Consider the following 20,848-nt stretch of genomic DNA (forward strand, 5'->3'; position numbering starts at 1 on the left):
TTATATTTCTTGTAAACTGTATGGCCGTGGCAGGCTTCTTGCTAACTGTTCTTATATCTTATATCAACCCATTTCTATTAATCTGTAAGTTGCCATGTGGCTCGTGGCTTACTGGTACCTTACATCTCACTTTTCATGGTGGTGGCTGGCAGCATCTCTCTGCCTCAGCCTTCCACTTCCCAGAATTCTCCTCTCTCCTTGTCCCACCTATACTTCTTGCCTGGGTACTGGCCAATCAGCATTTTATTTATACAGAGCGATATCCACAGCACTTCTAAGTCACAGGGAGTTGAGCATCTGTGGGTGATTGATCACCTTTGCCTCAGGACATTTTCTTGCTTAGTGAGTTTGGACTGCTTCAGGCCAGCTTTGTGCAGATAAACAAACTGGTCCACCCATGGACCAAGCTAGCAAAGGGCCAAAGTCTCTGCCTTAGGATCATTTCCTTCTCTCAATTTCTATAGTGCACCCCACAGATTCTACCAACACAGGCAACCTAACTCAAAGAGAAGCAACATTTTCATATCAGTGCTGCCCCCCACTCCTGCAAAGCCCTTCAACTTTTGAACCTTTCCTCTGCCAACCTGTCAGCTCCCGTGGACAACACTAACAAAGATGCAGGGCTCTAACACTTCCCTTCCCTCCGGTGAGCAAAACCATGCTCCCTTTAAAGCTTAGGCTCCAGCTTCTCTTCTCTTGACTGACTTCTTTGAGGTTCCTCAGTCCCTCATATCACACAGTTCTTGGTAGAGTGGCTACATGAGTTTTCAGGTATGTTTAGATACATGGCAGAAACCTCCATGTAGATCCAGCATGGGATCACAAACAAAGATGACACTAAATATGAAGTGACTTATTCAACAGATGCTGGAGTTCACTTATTGATACGTTAGAATTCACCAACATCTTTTAGTTAAAATGGTTCTTTTGATGGATATTCTGACATCATACATACTAATGTTGGAGTAATACAGAGATGGTTAGCATAGTCTCTGCCCAAAATAACACACAAAGCAAACCTTGTGAAGAATTTCCAACATTAGTAGGTGGAAACACTAATTGCCCTGATTTACTCATTACATATTGCATGCTTGCATCAAATTATCACATAGTACCTTACAAAGAAAAATGATTATTATGTGCAAACCTTTTAATTTGAATTTTAATTAAGAATCTTTTAATTTAAGAATCTACCATAGGAGCTAGACCCTGTGGGGAAAAACAAGGACGTGGTTCAATTTCTATCTTGATAAGCAGAGAATTTAGAGGGAAGAGAAGACACTCAGGTACCACTGTATAAGGTTAAGTACAAAGTGGGTGGAAGGAAAGGATGAAAAAGATTCCAGAGCGTCTTTGATGAGAGATGGTTCCCTCTCCCTGACTCCCCCAACATGGAGGCTGGGTAGCTGTTTTATCCTTTGATAAAGCGGCAACATCATTCCTGGAGCAAAGCCACACACAGAGACAGCTGGCTCGATAATGTAGTGAGACGTGAATGGGGGGATAAATGAAGCACCTTCTTGATGGTTTCTAGTCAGGGAAGATGACTTAGAGGGCTATAATAGCCTTCCAAGTCTGACCATGACTGTTCAGACCAAAATGGCAGGCATGGGGAGCAAAGGGAAGAGAGAAGACACAAGCCAACACAAGAGCACATTGGTGAAGAGTGCCAACACGGTGGGCATCTAGCAAATGAAGGAGGCCTGGAATGGCTGCCCTCCAGGCATGCAAGCTGGAACAAGGCCACAGGAGGAGGCTCATGATATTGCCACACAGGCCCTTTCTCCCTAGCAAGGCGGGAACTGCAGTCATAAATCTTTCCCTGAGTATCAGTGGAGTTCGGAGGACAGCTGCATGTCTATTTTAGGGACCCATAGGAGAAGTAGAGCAGGTTTAATCTCCACAGGAGGAAGGAGTCACAGTGGCACCACACTGGGCACCGGCTCTCACAAAGGCATCCTGGAATAACTCTCCCATAGCTTGCAAGGGTTTCCAGGATGATATTCAGGGGGGCTATTTATGTCCTACAGGTGTGCTACCGTATCCTCCCCTGGAAGAACCCTCAAAACCTCCTGGTATGCAAGTGCAGGAAATTAAGTGGAATTTATTGGGGTTCATCTTAGTTGAGGTTTGGAAGATGGTGCTTATGGAAGCTGTCTGGCCTCAGGCAGGCAGCCTATCACTTAGCTGTATCTCTATTACAGGTGATTGACATATCCTAGCATGTCAAATTGCACAGACTTTTCTAGCCATTATTTCTAACATCTACAACAAACCTATAAGGTAAGACTTGACATTCATACTTTGAGGAATGCAGAGTAAATTAAGGAAGGTGAGGCAGCTAACAAAAGAATCAGCTAGAGCTGCTAGGGGGCATCTTCTGGTTTAAGGGCCTTCATTTCTTATCTTCTAGCTGGAAAGTGGAAGTGTAAGGGACTGAAGGTTAGAATACAGAGTAGCTTTGGGGAAAAATTCAAAAGCCGGGAGAATAGCTATTTAGCCTTTGAGAGGAAATGGCCATTCAATTGAAGAGAAAGATTCCCTATCATTAAGCAAATTGTTCCATAGATATGAACCATTTAGACAGTAAAGGATATTTAAGCAAAGTTTAACTACTTATGGTTGTCTTACATGTGGTGGTTTTAGAGACGTAACACTGGAAATAGACTGCAAGATACTCCAACGGTGCTTTAAAAGCTGAGGCTCATGTATCAGGCAGCTCTGAAATCCTGGCTCTTTCACTTAAATCCCCAGCAGGTTACTCAGCTTCTTTCAGCTTCCCTTGTTTTCCCCTGTAAATTTAGGTACAATAATAGCACCTGCCTCAAAGACAAAAAGAGGCTCAAATGAGACAAGGCATGCTAGGAGCTGAACACTGTGCTAGGCACCTAATCAACACTGTGATGATGGCAGCTACATTGGGAAGAGGCCTCTTCTCAGTGACGTTTGGTTTTTAGCTTGGCATTTTGCTTAAGAATGGGGATTATCTGGCACAAAATTTCTAAGACTGACTAGACATACCAGAAATGGTATAGCACTTCAAAAATACCCCTGAGATCCTTGACAATTTCCTATTCTTAGGAATATCCCGCCTCTGTTGATCTCTGGTTATGAGGCCCCTTGATTAACTCTGTACCTGAACTTGACTTTTTGCAAAAGGAAAGGAAAGCAATGCAGAGGGCCCGGTAGTTGTCCCTCAGAAGGGGACGTCTATGCTATAACTTGTGATTGTCTTACATACGGTGCTTTTGTTGCTTTGTCCTCCCAATCTTGGCTTTAATAACAAAGACAACAGAAGCCATCAGGAGTGGAAAACCATAGGACCCCGTGCCTTGAGGCCCAAGGTTACCTGACAAGGACAAGGACAACATGGTGCTCATGGCAAGCAAGAGATTACTGGGAGAGGCTCATCTGTACAAGGGCACAGTGAACGGTACATTGATTTTCACATAGTATACGAGAAAAAACAAACAATTGCAACAGAATCTTAGGGATACCATTATGACTAAGACAGGAGTGTAAAGTTCATGTGTTAGTGACCAAAGGACACGTTGAGACTGCAGATCTCAGCAGCAAAGGCAGTGCACAGTGTCAAAGTTAAACATACCCAAAAGCTGAGCATCCCAGTGGGCACAGACAACTAAGGACAAGCTGTGTTCTCCACCAGCATTTCTCACTGCCACCCACAGCTTCTTAAAATCTAGACTGTAGGCCCAGAAGAGGAATGCAATACAAAGGAAGGAATCGTGGCCTAAAGAATCACTAATCTGACTTGATTCCTGATGAGAATTTTTGTCATCTGATGCAATGGACATTTAAGACCAAAATAAAGTAAAGCTACAACAGGAAAATAAAGAGGTTCTTTTTACCCTTGGTTTTGACCCTGAGGTTTTTCACCTACCATATAAGTGAGCCTTGGTGAAGCTGTGCTGACTTCTACTTTGCAACAAATTTCCACTTTAGAGTGTAAATATCCGAAATGAAATGCATACTGTTCTAGCCCCTTTTAAAAGGCAGTATGTAACAGGCAGCATTTCCTGGCCAAATTGGTCTTGGAATGGAGCACACTACAGAGATAGGCCCGGTGTGTGTAAGTTTTACAAAAAAAGGCTCTGGGAGGCTATACAGTAAAGAAACCTATCTCACTTTGTTTAACCCAGAAGTTCTCAATTTATTTGATGGGGCCATTTTTTTTTTTTTTTTTTTTTTTTTTGGCTGATATGTAATGTATTTCACTTCAGGAAACGCTGGTGTAGAGAACCTGTAGGTGAGAATGGATGATGATGGCGTAACTGTGGTGACCCAAGAGAAAAATAATCAGGTGAAACACGAGCCTAAGATTGATGCTAGGATGCAGAAAATATCATGGCTGGGCATGGAAATGCGACTTGCCAAATGACCCCATATATCTTAGAAATTGGCTGAATTTCTTCTAATATTCTCTCAAGGTCCTCGCTGAGTCACTCCCATAAATGATGGATCTTAATGGTGCCGAATATCTCTAAAGCCTTTATGTGAAACCATCTCCCTTTTTAACTTAGTGATTCACTCCACTCCAGGATGCAGAGGCAGAGAGAGAAGAGGCCAGGTTTCATTCTCCAATCATAAAACCACATAACAAGACCAGCACACAACCATGATGAACTATTAGAAGGCTCAGAACTCATCTAAGAAGTTAAACTGGCTGATTCTTCTGAGACCCTGTCACATTCTGGGCTATCTTGTGAGGATTATGCTCATTTATCACTGCAGGTAAAAAGCATTTATCTGAATGCACCAGACCAAAATCAACAACAACAACAAAAGAGAACATGAGGTTTCCAATCTGAATGATACGGATTTAAACTTCACCTCTGCCATTCCCTAGCAATGAAACCTTAGATCAAGCTCTCTCTGCATTTTAGCTTAAAAGTTCTATGTTCATGTGGAATTATTATGGGGATAAGAGGAAATGAGAACCTTGGGAGGAGGTAGAGATGCAGACTGATGTGGGGTACAGACACCGTACATCTCCAAGGAAGAAGGTATCAACAGATTGGACCGGAAGCATCAAGATCTAAGGGCGGCCATCTTTATCTTGCCATCCATCACACAGTGCCCAGGGGCACCATGAACATGCCCTGTACCTGATTGTCCTGGTGTGCTTTCGGGTGTAAGGAGAAATGACCTTGAAGAGCAGCTCCATTGCTCCATTAATTCCCAGCATGGCTCCTGTGGTGACTGAAGACAAAAACATGTAGTCAGTAGCTATTGTCACAAGAAGATGTGTTAATACAACTTAGATTTAATCACTGATGATGACTTTAAGGGGGTTAATACATGTCAGTGAAAATAAAACAACAACAAAATTAAAAGCCTCTTTCAGCAGCCTAGTAAGTGAGGTAGCTTTTTCTCTCTACCTCGGTTTCAAGTTCTCTATTTTAACACTTGAATTCCCCAAGCCTGAGGCAATGAGTTGATTGGCCTCTATTAGAATACCAATAGAAGAATGAGTCCTTATGCTCCAAAATAACCAGCCTGAGAATGTTTCCCTTTTCATCCAGTTGTGAGTGTGTGTGTGTGGGGGGGCGGGGGTAATTAAAACATGGTCATAGATCTGAATGATAGAAAGTCAAGGGAATACCAGATAGATAAAAACTTCCAGATGTCACTGCCATCTCCCAGGATGCCCCAGCTTCCTTCCAATATAGTCCATATCCCTTCTCACCTCAGCTGAATTTGAGAAGAGCACACAAGAGGAAGCCAGGAGATATAGAAATGTATGAGGGGACAAGGAAATGAAAGGAAGAAAAATGGTTCCCTGATAAAGTGACTCCTCTTTTTCTTCCATTGTACTGGTGCATCTGAGAGGGTAGATCTAGGACTGCCTGGTACTTTGGGCCTGGCTTATTCTGAGAAAATGAGTGGGAACAAGGTATCTCAAACATGCAAAGAGAGGAACGGGTGTGTTTCAGGTTGACTTATTTCAGACCTCAGGAGAGGAATGTAATCCTGGAGGTGCTAAGACCACAGTACTATCTACCAGACAGGGACTGAGACCAATGCCTTGGCCGTTGTAAGGAGTTATAATGCTATAAGGAGTACATGTTCCTCAGTCTGCACTCCTCCTGAAAAGAGTACAGACCATTACCACCCAAATTAACTGGGTGGATTTGGCACCATGGTGGTGGCCATCGGTCTTTACACTCATATATTTACTAATTTAGTCCTTACTTCTAAAGTGGAATGTAACACTAGAATAACAATTTTGGCAGATGGTTCAATAAGAATTAAGGAATTAAGTGGACTTGGTGAAAGTATAGTTTTAATAATTCTGATTCTAACATGGAAGTTTAGACTTGAAACTGGGGGAGGATACCGGAAGAAACCTCACTGGGCTCACCCTTACTGGGTGGCTGCCCAACATGGCCATCTGGCTGCTGCCAACAAGTTCATTGGCTATCATAAACCCATTATGGCTACAGCCAACTAACCAGAAGGAAGTAGCTGTTGAGACAGCTTGCTGAAACAGTCAATGGTAGATTACAACTCACCAAAGAAACAGAACCCACACACTTCTTGAACTCTGTCAGCCTGTCACGAGCAAATGCAATGCACAGTATAATAAATGTAGGCTAGCATATCCCCGAACTCGGTTACTTTCTCACACCCACAGACAAATTTAAGGCTTTCTCAGAGCTAAGCTGATGCTATATTTCTAGATATTGATAATCATTGCTTACATGTACTAAAGAAAGCAAGTCTCCCAGCCTTTAGTAAACCAAGACATACAGTAAGTCTTGTGCAGCTAGCAAGCTCCAAATTAGCTGTCATGCTTTTAGGCTACTCATGAATGACAGTTGTCTCTCTTAGAATGCCACAGTTCCTGTTTTATTGTTTTGGAGATGGGTTTGTACAGATTCTTTCAGATATTACCAAATGCTCTCTGATAGTCTTTGTTCTCTCTCTCTCTCTCTCTCTCTCTCTCTTTCTCTCTCTCTCTCTCTCTCTCTCTCTCACACACACACACACACACAGAGAGAGAGAGAGAGAGAGAGAGAGAGAGAGAGAGAGAGAGAGAGAGAGCCATACATATACACACACCCCAGAGAGAGACAGAGAGACAAAGAGAGACAGAGAGACAAAGAGAGAGAGAGAGAGAAGACACTATTTGTAAACAAAGACCCAATAATCCATCTCATTATTATTCTGGAGGAAAATTGTCTCTTTATGTATCCCACATGTTTATTAAAAGAACACAACAGTGAAAACTGAAATACTGAGCCAGGCATAGTGGTACATGACTGCAATCCCAGCCTTTGGGAGATGGAGGCAGGAGGCCATGGAATTCAAGGTTATCTTTGGCTGTATGATAAGTTTGAGGGCAGTCTGGACTACATGAGACCCCATGTTTAAAGTAAAATAAAAATCAGTACGATTGGGCTATTTCAGCAGCTCTTAGGATATCTGGAGAAATTACACAGTGACTCCACCTACGTGTACTCTGCATGCGATTTCAAAATGTTAGAGAAAGGCGTAGGGTAGGGGAAAGGCAGCTGCTGCGTCACAGTCTTACCTGGGCACATAATCTTGTTTGTCCCATCTGACAAGCCCATGAGATTTGCTGAAGGTTGAATGCATTCCCCAAAATCCATTTTAAAGCCCGAATCCCCATGACCTAATGAAGTAATTAAGTTAAAGGGAGGCGACTGGAGGAGGGATATAATCTAACCTGCCTTGTGTCTGTTATAAAGAAAATTTAAGCATGGAAGGAGACTAAGGAAGTGCAAGCTCACGGGAGAAACCACGTGGGGACACAGTGAGATGACAGAGTCTTCTCAAGGCCAAGGGGACAGGCTATAGAAGACGCAAACCTTGCCAACATCTTGATCTCAGACCTCCAGCCTTTAGCACTGTGAGAAAATTAATTCCTGTTGTTTTAGTGAGACAAAAACCTAGCAGATTAACAGTAATAATTATTGCTGCTATAATTTTACAAAGTTAAAAAAAATGAGGTTAAGCAGGTCAAGTATCCATGTTCCATGACTCATAAGAAATAGCATCAGAGTCAAATTCAGGGCTCCCTGGCTCTAAGCCCACATTCTTTCCCCTACAGAGTATATTACATCTAAATAATTGTCACTTTTATTCCCTGGGAAGGGAGCTCAGAAAGGAGAAATGAAAGTCTATGCTCATTACATGTGAGATAGGAGGTATAGAATCTAATCTATTAATGAAAAGTGCCTCCGCATGGAGTAGAATTAACATGATTTTTGGAATTTTAAAGCCAGCCTTCAGGACTTTTTATCTGTATAAATTTAAGTAATTACTTCACTCTTCTAAGCTGCTGGATTTTTCTTTGCTTAGATATGAAAATGTAGATCTAAACACACAATTATTATGATAATTAAAAATAGTTGAGTTAAGTAGATGCTTAATAACCATCAGCTGACATGTTCCAATGCAATCACCCAGAGAGAGTATTTGTTGGGAAGGATCATGAGGTTAGAAAAAAATCAGTAAAGCTTTTGTTATATAAGTGAGTAGCTTCTTGGAATTAATAAGGACTATTCTTTGTTTTAATGTGTGTGTGCATATATTTGCACAAGTGTGTGGGTGGGTTCACATGCACTTGTTTGTGGAGGCCAAGTGTCATCCACAAGAATGCAGTATACTTCCTTTGAGACAGAGTGTCTCATTGGCTTAGACCTCACCAATTAGGCTACCCCCACTGACCAGTGAGCTCCCGGCATCCTCTTGTCCTTACCTCCCAAGCACTGAGATTACAAGTGCACATACTAGCATTTTTATGTGGGTTCTTAAGGCCTTATGCTTGCAAGTCAAGCATTTTACTGGCTGAGTTATCTCCCCAGGCATTATAATGTTGTTTTCATTTTTTCTAACAGGTGTAACACATACTATTATGACTATGTCAAGATCTGAAGAAAGTTTGCCTTTCTCCTGCCATGGGAATTCTTTACCTGGTAGTACTGATAGAGAAACTTATAATGCTGTAGACACAACTCAGAGGGAAAGCCAAAGCCAACACCTAGGAACTAGATCAAGAGCTCTACCTGACCAAGGCAATAAATAAACAAGGCCTCCACAGCCTCTGGACTGTCGGGTTCCTTTCTGTGTCTGAATGGGACGACATGCACCCTCCATGCAATCCCCCACTCCACTATCACATGGTTTCCAGGTGTCCCAGTCCAGGTCTGGAACTTACCACTAGAGGCAAACACACGCAGCACCCAGAGACAGTGGAGGAGGTTGTGGCTGTGAGACAGGTTTTTCCTGGCCAGAATCAAGGTCACATCAAGTGCTTCTAATTCCAGTGCCTTCTGTCCAAACTTCTTATCTAGGAATACAAATCCATCTCTCTTAATTATGTGCGCAAATTCATTCTGAAGGTTTGGGGAAAATGATGGGGGTGGGGTGGGGGGACAATTAGAGCTAAAGGCACTTTTTAACTTAATTAAGAATATTCTAAACATGCCCCCATTGGAACCAACTGAATGAGAAGAGTGAAGTCTGGATACAATTATTGACATGAAGGCTATGAGGTCTAAGAATGTAAGCCTTTGACTCTAAAGGCACTCCTAGTCATCCTCATATGTACCAATGTCTTTAAGACAAATCTAGGATGAAAAAAAAAAAAAAACCAAGGTAGCATTTTAATGCAGTGCATGAACTTTGATTGAGTCCTGCTTTTTTTTCTTTTTCTGTTTTCTTTCCTTCCTTCTTTCTCTCTTTCTTTCTCTCCTTCTTTCTTTCTTTCCTTCTTTCTTGAGACAGGGTTATTCTACATAGCCCCAGCTGTCCTGGAACTCACAATAGAGATCAGGATGGCCTCAAACTCACAAAGATCCATCTGCCTCTGCCTCCCCCTCTGCCTCTCAAGTTGTGTAGGGATTAAAGGCATGCCGGGCATGGATCTTACTTCTTTGATTGGATATTGTTTTAAATATGCAAAAGATAGTATGGAACTTTTAGAGAAGTTAGATCAAAGTTATTGGTAGATGGTAATAATCTTTCTATTTAACAAAGAATTTCCATAATGAAAAGTAAAAACAGATTTTAAGAAACTAAAATAAAAATTAAAATTATTTCTAAATGATTGCTCTAATGTCAAGTCATCTAGTGTTATAAGTAAATCATCATCATTTCAATAGTTACAAAATAAGTGTGAAAAACACGAGGAAAAGTCCTCTTGTTTGGGTTCTTTGTACCCACTATCAGGTGACTGTGTCTAGTACCATTTGTTTGTGTCATTTCCTAAATGTGATGCCTAAATCATCATTATAAAATTCATAGAACTATATGTCTATATTTATTTCATGATTTCATTAAGCATAATGTCCTCAGGGTACATCCCATTAGGGGCTAGATTATATTCCCTTTCATATGTATATCACATTTTCTTTATCTAGCATCTATCCACGGATGCTTAAGTTATGTCTATGTCATGGTTATTGTGCATAGTACTGCAATGAACATGAGATGGCAGAGATCTTTATAAGTTAGTCGTTTCCTTTCCTTTGGGCATATGTTCAAATCAGAGATTATAGAAATATCTGAGTCAGATGATAATTTCATCGTCTATTTGTTTGTTTGTTTTGAAACAGGGTCTCCTGTAGCCCAGTCTGGCCTTGAACTGACTATGAACTGCTCCTGCCTTTATCTCCCAAGTGTCAGGATTCCAAGTATGTATCACCATGCCCATGTGGTAGCTCTTTTTTTTTTTTTTTTTTTTTTTTTTTAGTTCTCTATGTCATTTTCAATAATGGCCGTCCTGATCTTCAGCACTACAATGTGTCCAAAGGTTCTCCCTTTCTTCACACCCTCACCAGCATTTTCTCTCCATTGTCCTGTTGACAAGGCATCCCCACCAGCATGAGGGCCAGGAACACAAAGTGATGGAGCCTGGAACAGGGCTTCCCACTGACTTTGGAGACTGAGCAGAGGAAGCAGGGAAGGAGGAAAGGTCACAAGACACAATATAGCAAATCTGACTCAGAATAAACAAATCGGGAGCTCTTGTGTTCCACGTGAAGATGAAGCTAACAAAATGAAAACAGCTGTGTGTAGCTGCACATAAACCTGCAGCCCCAGCACTATGGGGGCAACAGTAAGGGGATCCCAGCAGCTCATTGACAAACAAATCTAACAGAGTGAGCATTGGGTTCAATGAAAGACTCTGTCTCAAAAAAAAAAAAAAAAAAATGTAAGAAATTAAAAAAGGTGCCCAATCTCACCTCCTAGTTTCTACATGTACATACATGTGAATACATAGACACATACATTTAACACACATGCAAAAAAACAATAACTTGGAAACCACTACCTTGGTGTGCCTCTTATCATTTGACTGTTAGTCTCTGACCCCATATGTTAAGGATGTGACCTAATAACTCATTTATTCTTCCTAGGAAATCTAGAATTAAATTCTATGCTTCCATTTTAGGTATAAGGGCACCATGGTTCATAAACCTTAAGTAACTTGACCAGGGTCAAACGTCTAGTAAGTATCAGGGACAGACTTGAAACCAGCCTGCACTGTGTGACTGGGGGACAGATCAGGTCTCTACTGTCTTTTCTTAGAGTCTACTTGGCCCACTCAGCTTTGCTGACTTTCCCCTGTTCTTCAAGTTTCAGCTCAAATGTCACTCTCCCTGACCATGCCATCCTAGGGTAGCATCCATCTTTCTCTTCCTTGAGGCACTCATCACGGTCTGCTAAAATCCAGTTAATTATTTGCTGACCAGCTGGCCTGCCCCACTTGGAACAGAAGATGTTTGTGGTGAGTGGAACTGTGCATGAATGATCACTAAATGAACATTGCTAGTTATGTTGGGACATATTCGTGCAGGTGCTAGCTAACGCCTGTTTCTCGGTCCGTCTGTAGAATGCCAATGAACTGGAAGTAGAGATCTAAACATTGACAGAGTGTGCTGGAGCCTTTGGTTTTGGCTGCTGTCAGTGAACATCAAAAGGACTTGAGCTTCTCAATCGTGACCGTCACAATATTCAACATCCAGTTTAAGCTTAACAGTTAAAGCGTTTTTTTGCAAAGTATGCATGAACTCTAAATGCTTAAATTATTCAACCCTGCTCCAGGAAGTTCTGGTGACCTAAGAAGGTGTTTCAGGGTCCTCTAGGAGGAAAGAGAAATACCCAGAAGCTCTGTTGCTATGTGACTTATCATAGTTGATTGAACTAACAGTGTCCCCACGCCCACCCCCAAATCCATTTCCACCCAGACATCCAAGATGCCGTCTTATTTGGAAAAAGAGTTTTGTACGTTGAATTAGCAAGGAAGCAATGAGACAGGACAAATGGGAACCTAAACCTTATGACTGATACCCCTGTATGGAAAGGAGAGGACACACAAAATGAACACACAGAGAATACTCTGTAAACACAAAGATAGAGAAGGAAGTGATAAATCTGTAAATCAAAAGAGAGAAAGGAAGGGAGGACGAAGGTTCTGGCAGTACCAGGAGACAAGCAGAAAATAGATCCTCCCCTGTCAGGACTTGGTTTGGGACTTATGAAACCCAGAAGTATCAGAGACTATATTTATGGTGTATAATGACAAACCGCCCAGGGCAATTTGCTATGATCGCTCTAAAAATTGAATGCACAAGTATGGTCAGGCTTGGTGATGCACTATCTACAATCCTAGCACTAGGGAGTTCAAGATCATCCTTTGCTATATAATGAGTGCCAGGCCAACTTGGCTACATGAGACTCTGCTTCCAAAACAAGAGAAAAAAGCTAATGTGCATATTGTACTTTCATAGGAGCTGTACTTCCCCAAATCATTTTGTGTAAGTATCTAAAATGTACTGGAGTCACTCCCATCTTTTCTGACTTATGATCCAAGCTTTTGCCATCCATGACAGCTGTGACTGCAACTTCCAGGTATCATTCATTCATTTCTAAAGCAACACGTTTTCTATTACCTGATATCTAGATTGTTTTTCAGTTTACCTTGCCAAGTATTATGGTGAATACCTCTGATCCCAGTATGCGGAAAGCTGAGGCAGAAGGATTGCAATAAATCTGAGGCCACCCTGAGCAACGTAGTTTGGAGCCAGACTCAAAAACACATAAGACTCTGTGCCTAAAAATAACAATAACCAAAAGTAAAATTGCCTCCCTTATAAGGCTGGCCCTGCTGGCACCAAGGCCCTTGAGACCTCCCTTCTGCCTGCCCATAAGGGCTTTCCCCAACTGCTCTCAGGAGCAACTCTAGAAGTATGTTGTTAGTCATCATTAGGTCTTGAAGTGCTATTACCTCTTAGGCCAACTTTGGCCATCAGCCTGAAGAGAGGAAGAAGGATGTCATAGTCAGGAGAAGGGGACCTTGCTGTGTCCACCAGAGTCTGCAGAAGGGCTTCACTGCCACCTTTGCTGATCATGTAGTAAATCCTCCGGTCTGTGCCTGGGAAAAAACCAGAAGAAAGATGAGCCTCCTCCCCAGAGCAGACCTCAGTGCTGTGGGATGGTCTGTATGTCAAATTACTCTGATTGGTCAATAAATAAAACACTAATTGGCCAGTGGCTAGGCAGGAAGTATAGGCGGGACTAACAGAGAGGAGAATTAAGGGAACAGGAAGGAAAAGGGAGTCACTGCCAGCCACTGCCATGACAAGCAACATGTGAAGACGCTGGTAAGCCACGAGTCACGTGGCAAGGTATAGATTTATGGAAATGGATTAATTTAAACTATAAGAACAGTTAGCAAGAAGCCTGCCATGGCCATACAGTTTGTAAGCAATATAAGTCTCTGTGTTTACTTGGTTGGGTCTGAACAGCTGTGGGACTGGTGGGTGACAAAGATTTGTCCTGACTGTGGGCAAGGCAGGAAAACCCTAGTTACAAATGGTGCCCAACGTGGGGCAAGAGTTTCCACCTAAAACCTGAGAAAAAAGATTCTAAAATGGAACTAAAAACAGTTCCTAGTTGTTTCGCTCAAGTTAGTGACAGCCTGCATGTTTGAGCTACTATGGCGGGTTCCTGGCATGTCCACTCGACCTGCAGTTTGGCAGGAATGAGGCCTCTGCAAGTGGCACATTAAGCTGTGTCGTGGACTTAGCCTTTGCTAGTACAAAACAAAAAAAGGTTTCTGGGCTACACGTTGCTCTGATAAAAGCATAGATCCAAGATGGTTCCCAGAGCTGGTGGTAAATGTACCACCACCATGTTGGGAAGCTGAAGTGGGTGGAGCCAGCAGCCACAGTGCTGTTTCAGTCTTAGAATTGTACAGTTTAAAGCAATAGGCAAGGTAATATAAATAATAAGCCACGTAAAGATGGCTACCACAAAGAGAATCTGGATTATGTTCTCTTTGATATTCGTAACTGAAGAAAAATATTTGATTGCAAAAGCTGTTGAGTTACGCCAAAATGTATATTTTAAAGGCACCTTGACTTCAAAATTTGGATGTAAGGATACTGGATCTGCCTGGACTGAGTCTATCAGGTCGGTCTCGGTCCACGGGGGTGGCCTTGATCTGGAGGTGGTGGGAGTGGGGGGTGGGCTGGGGGGAAGGGGAGGGGGGCAGGTGGGGGAGAACGGGGGAATCTGTGGCTGTTATGCGGAACTGAATGGTATTGTAAAATAAAAGATAAATAAATAAATAAATAAATAAATAAATAAATAAATAAATAAGGATATGTTGCTTTGGAAAGGAGGCTCTGTTTTTGTTTCCACAAAAAGCCAGAGGCTATGGATTTGTTCCAGATTAAGATACATCAGGTTTGACCAGCCAAGACCCCCTGAAAGTTCTCCGATGACACCATGGCCCAGATAATCCAACATCCAGAATGGTTTCAAGGCAACTGGCTCAGACAGTACAGCCTCATGGACTACTCCATAATCCTAAAATTTTCTTTGTGTCCCCATAAGATACAGCGCCCCCTTCTAGCAGGAAGTAGTAAGAGAAGCTACGCCCAAATTCCCAAATTATATGTAATTTAACTATGTTAAGGTTAAAACCTTCCTTTTAAAAAAAGAAAGAAAGAAAGAAAGAAAGAAAGAAAGAAAGAAAGAAAGAAAGAAAGAAAGAAAGAAAGAAAGAAAAGGGGAAGTACTGTGGGATGGTCTGTATGTCAAATTACTCTGGTCAATAAATAAAACACTGATTGGCCAGTGGCTAGGCAGGAAGTATAGGCAGGACTAAAAGAGAGGAGAATTAAGGGAACAGGAAGGGAAAGGGAGTCACTGCCAGCCACTGCTATGACAAGCAGCATGTGAAGACGCCGGTAAGCCATGAGCCACGTGGCAAGGTATAGATTTATAGAAATGGATTAGTTTAAGCTGTAAGAACAGTTAGCAAGAAGCCTGCCATGGCCATACAGTTTGTAAGCAATATAAGTCTCTGTGTTTACTTGGTTGGGTCTGAACAGCTGTGGGACTGGCGGGTGACAAAGATTTGTCCTGACTGTGGGCAAGGCAGGAAAACTCTAGTTACACCTCAGCCCTCACAGCCAGAGACAAAGCAAAGGTTCGTTCATTTCACCACAGAAACACAGACTGGCAGATTCATGACATGACTCATCTTCAAGGTATGCTAGCATCTGAAGGGAGAGAGGTGAGAAATATAGTAGTTGTGAAATAGTTAGAGATTTTAATTTATTCACCTTCCACAGATATGATAAATTGAATGATATTATAAGTTCTGGGAACCTGTGAACTCTTCATTGATGTGTACACATGTATGTAGATGTATATAAATAGACATGCAAGTATCATATATAATATGTATATATGATGTACATCATCATATAGTAAACATTCTTCCGAAAAAATAACTTGGATCATTAGTAACAGGAAAGGGGTGGTATCTTATCTGGAATAATTTTGTTGATGGTGTAATGGTTTCCTAATTCTGCTCTTTAGCAACTAGCAGAAAGGAATTATAGGAAACATCGTAGGAACCCCTTAAGAAACAAAATGCCCAGGCACACCATCTGATGACTCCCGATCAGAGTCCTGAGCAATGGGTAAATATTTGTCTTTCTACCAAAGAATAGATTTGAATAAGACCTCTCTCACTTTATCCAAGGACACCTCAAACATAGTGATTACACATTAACATGAAAAAAGCCCTGTATGGCCTAATCAAGGTAGCCAACAAGGTATAATTATATCAATGGAGAAATTTTGATTTTCCCAGAATTGTCTACCCAACAAAAGGAAGAAATTAAGGCGGGAAGGAAGAAGGGAGAGGAGAACCACATGTAGCCACGAGTGGTGGTGCAAACTTGTAATCCCAGCACATAAAAGGCTTAGGCAGGAGGATTGCTAGTCCCAGGTCAGCCTGAACTATAGAGTGAGACCTTGGCTTAAGAAAAAAAAAAATCATCCATAATGGAAAAAAAAATTCCAAGGCTTCATTCTAAATATTTTTACACTCCTCCTGAAGACAGTTTTATCTCAGGAGAGAAGTGATGACCTGTAAAAGGGAACTCATTCAAAAAACAAACAAACAACAAAACTACAGGGAAGTGCCCTGCCACCAGAGGACACAAAAGCTGTTTTTTTAAAAAAGTCCACAGTATGATGGAACCCTTGAGACTTTATCTCTGTCTGGCATGTCATTCATCCTTAACATGCCTGTTTGTGCTAATATTTCTTGATCCAGTTAACCCAGATGACTCCTAGATACTCAATCCTGTCATTGCATTTCTGAAAATGTAAACACCTTCCTAACTTATGAAATTCCCCTGCCTTGTAGTCCTATCCCCACATGATATATGTAAGAAGGCAGTACCTGGTTCCTCCAGTGAGTCACAGAGGAAGGGAGCCTAGGAAGGTGATGGATGTAGCTGCTGAGGAGCCCTTCCAGATGTAGACATTTGGCTTTATAGAGGGGAAAATATAGCATAACCACCCAACATCTCACTGCCTCCTGAGCCTGGGCATTGTAAAGTAAGTTACAAGACTGAAAAGCCTAAGTGTAATTACCCCAGTCTACACATGTCTTACCACATCACATCAAAGGGAAAATATGGGCCTCTGGTTCTCTCTTACGCAGGAAAGTTAAGTTACAAAAATTCCCAGCTCCACAGTTTCCTGCGACAGACCACAGCCAGCACTGTCCCCAATCCACAATATGATTTGATGTGGCCACAGTCTACTCACCAACAGAAAGCAGATCACTGAGGACCTGGAGGATGGCCAGGATTGATGCTTTGTCAGAGGAGTTCTGCAATGATAACACAGACAAATAGCTTGACAATGAACGCAAGAGGACAGAAGTAGCCTGGTTAGAGATGCAAAGAATAGGCAGTTAAGCTTTGCTGCACGGAGAAAAACCCCACTAAGTGAAAGAAGAGACAAGGGAGCTCTCCTTAAGTAGCAACCAGTGCACTCACTGAGACAGGGGCTGCAGAGGCTGTGCCTAGATAGTATTGAAGACCCCTCCTTGGGGACCAGTTTAATAATAGCATCATCGAGGTACACACAAACACACGTATTAATGAGTGACCCTGAGACAACAAACTAAAGGGGTTTTGTGGGACTCAGTCCCAAGAACATCATGTATTTAGGTAACCTTGGATTATTTTTAATGGTGATCACAGAAAGCAACCGAAGTCATCTCAATGTTCTGATGCAAATACTGCCTTGTCAAACAAAGACAAGCTTTGATTTTCTGAAGAAAAGGGCAGAGTAGTAGCAGATCCTATTGTGAAGATTATCTTAGAAATCCTTGTAAATCCTGACACTGTCACTTTTTTATTTTTAGAAGAAAAGTCTTTATTCAGAAGATGGAAGAATATGCAGAATTCTCTGGGGTAACCTATATCTTAGTTCCGGAAATACAACCCACTCCACATTTCCACTGTAAGATTAAGGGGGTGGTCATTTTTGTCTTTGTTTATTTGGGTAGGCGTGCCATTTACAATAAAGTCTTAACATTCCCACAAGAAGTCTTGTGCTTCTTATTGGCGTCAAAGACCTCAATAACTCTCTGCTATACACAGGACAAAGGCAGAAAACCAAAATTTTTTATGATCTCCTGCTACTATCTCCAACTTCATCATTAATTTCAATATTCTTGTCCAAAACAGATATTTCCCATGGTATGGAAACTTGTAGATTCCTGCCTAAGCAATGTTACAGCTTGGTCTACAAGTTCAACCATACTGATTCCTCTTCTGGCAGCTCTTTTCCTGTCTTTCAGCCTGGTCAATGCTAGCTTATCCTTCCAGTGCATGGTGGACCCTGGGATATCTCCACCCTTCCTTCCCACAAACCATTTCTGGGATACCTTCTACCTCTCCATCACCTAGCTTTCAGTTTTTGACAGAGCACTCACTGGATAGTACAGACATTGATGTATAGTCTTTTGTTTCCTATCCCACCTCCACTAGGTACCAGAACCTTTAGCAAACAGCATCTGGAAGTGGGGTTGCCTCAGAGAAAATATGAAATAAATATTTCTAATAGAATCCAGAAGAACATCAGGGGATTCACAAAGTCCACTACCACCCAATACATTCCAGAAAGTCATACTTCAAAACACCTAACAGGGCTACATACTCCAGCATAAAATTCCAGAGGAATTAAGGTAGCTATCTTGATACTATATTTTTACAAATCAAAACTAATGAAAAAAAATCATGATGAACAAAATATCAAACCTGAATTTACTAACTCCTTTTCCAGGTATACGAGGCCTCTGGGGTCTCCCAGTACTTGATATGTAGACATATCAGGAAAAACACTAGGTATACTCTAGCATCTGTTCTGAGAGCTTTGGCTAAAAGAGGCATGTGGCCCTCATCATATTAATAGAAGGTATCACACTCCCAAATTTCAAGTCCATATGGCCTTTTGGCAACTGACAATTATGCATACACACAATGTCAGTGTCCTCCTCTACTCAAAGCTGGAAACAAGAACCATTGATCTTTTCTGACATAGACCTATCATTTGGGGGGTTGCAGAACTCCAGACATTTGCAAGTAGTCCCAAAGATTATTTGCAGTAGAATAAAAACATGTTTATGGGGTTCTTTCTCTGAATAATATTGACATTTATAGGTCAACCTCAATCACATCCTCTCTTTCTGTGAAGAAAGGAGATATAAGCGTTTTGTGAGACTATGCAAGTGCTTTATAACTTAAAATGCTAGACTCATTACATGATTACAAGGAAAAGGAAAACAAAAGAGGAAATGAAGAGGTGAGAAAAGAGAGAGAGAAAAACTAATAAGGTAGAAGCTGATGGAAGGGGAATAAAGGTCCAACTTTCATTTCCTTCTGTTCAATTATTCATGCATTCATCCCACAGACATCCATTGGATGTCATCTGTGTTCTAGTCACCGACTAGGCAGTGAGGATACATATTGATCAAAACACAATCTGCCATCACAGGCTCCAGGCCTGGCTGAGATAACAGCTGGCAGACAGTCAGACCTGGGGATGCTAAGGCCTATGGCAAAGGTAAACACTGGTGCTGGGAGAACCAAGGGAAGGGACATTTAACCCAGTCATGACCATGACTGAAAAGTCAAAGCAACCAAGTAAAGAGGGGACAGTGGGACATTCTAGTCACACTGTAGCCTCTTATTCCCAGAGGGAAGCACGGCAGCATGGTGACGTTGGTGTGTGAATCTGCATTCTGTATGACCAATTGAACAGAGCAGATGGTGCGGGCAATTTAAAATGCTTTGTGGGTGAAAGCTAGGTCTTACTTGTCTCTGTATTCCTATCTCCTGAGGTGTAATAGGCAATCCGTATGTTTTATTGAATTAATTTCTCCAGCTAAAGAACTGCCTACTTTGTTACAGGGCCCACTAATGCTCCCTCAGAACATCCTTGTCTTGCATGTTCCTATTGTATTTTCCAGCAGGGATATAGCTGGCCATGTGTTATATATTAAATCACCAGCCCCAAGTTACTTTGACCTGTGGCCAAAAATACGGGCTTCACACAAATCAGCCATCCCTCTGTAGTTCCTTCCATGAAAAGCTTGTCTGTGACTAGAGAGATACCATGTTGGTTAAGAGTACTGCACGCCCTTACAGGGAACTAGGTTTGATTCTCAGCACCCACACAGTGGCTCATGACCATCTATAATTCTAGTTCCAGGGAGTCTGGTGCCCTCTTATGGTCTCCATGGGCACTATATGTATGAGGTGCACATACATTTATGCAGACAAAACACCCATACACATAAAAATAAATAAGTAGTTTTATTTATTTATTTTGCTTCAAAGGAGCAATCTAGCACTGATAGAGGATGCTGGTCCCTCTCTCCAGCCTAGAGAAGGAAACTGGTCAATTCTTTGAAGCCTTTCTGGAGTTAGCATGACTAGTTTAGAAGTGGATATAATCCTGGTTCTGAGGAAAAAAAAAAAAACCTGAGTGGAAGTCTGCTGGAAAATTGTAAAAAGGATTTTATGCAGAGAAAACTCCTATTTTGAATGTTGTTGTATGAAGACATCATCCTGAGTCCTAGGTGACATTGTTAAGCCACCAAGTCCACCGATATGTGGACTTTCAGATAAGAAATATAACAAATACCCTCACTTATAAAAAGTCTCTTAAGGTTGGAGAGTTTGCTACTGAATTCAGTTGTGACTTTTAAAGAAAAAAATTTATACCTCTATGCGCCCTCTTCCCAAGCCTAGTGATCTTTTTTTTTTTTTTTTTTTTTTTTTTTTTTTTGGTTTTCCAAGACAGGGTTTCTCTGTAGCTTTGCGCCTTTCCTGGAACTCGCTTTGGAGACCAGGCTGGCCTCGAACTCACAGAGATCTGCCTGCCTCTGCCTCCCGAGTGCTGGAATTAAAGGCGTGCACCACCACCACCACCACCACCACCACCACCACCACCACCACCACCACCCGGCTCA

General features: G+C 41.8%; 1 protein-coding gene across 1 annotated transcript in view; it reads right to left on the bottom strand.

Moving 5' to 3' along the window:
- Agbl1 (ATP/GTP binding protein like 1) overlaps positions 1-20,848 on the bottom strand; it is an 830,193-nt gene that overhangs the window by 752,520 nt on the left and 56,825 nt on the right. The window contains exons 2-5 of the mRNA XM_037198558.1: positions 17,131-17,194; positions 13,280-13,426; positions 9,206-9,337; positions 5,127-5,220 (exon numbers count right to left, since the gene is read on the bottom strand). Of these exons, the coding sequence (XP_037054453.1) occupies positions 5,127-5,220; positions 9,206-9,337; positions 13,280-13,426; positions 17,131-17,194 (437 nt within the window). The remainder of the gene's footprint in view (positions 1-5,126; positions 5,221-9,205; positions 9,338-13,279; positions 13,427-17,130; positions 17,195-20,848) is intronic.

This window comes from Peromyscus leucopus, chromosome 1, assembly GCF_004664715.2.
Source record: "Peromyscus leucopus breed LL Stock chromosome 1, UCI_PerLeu_2.1, whole genome shotgun sequence".
In the NCBI taxonomy this organism is placed as follows: Eukaryota; Metazoa; Chordata; class Mammalia; order Rodentia; family Cricetidae; genus Peromyscus; species Peromyscus leucopus.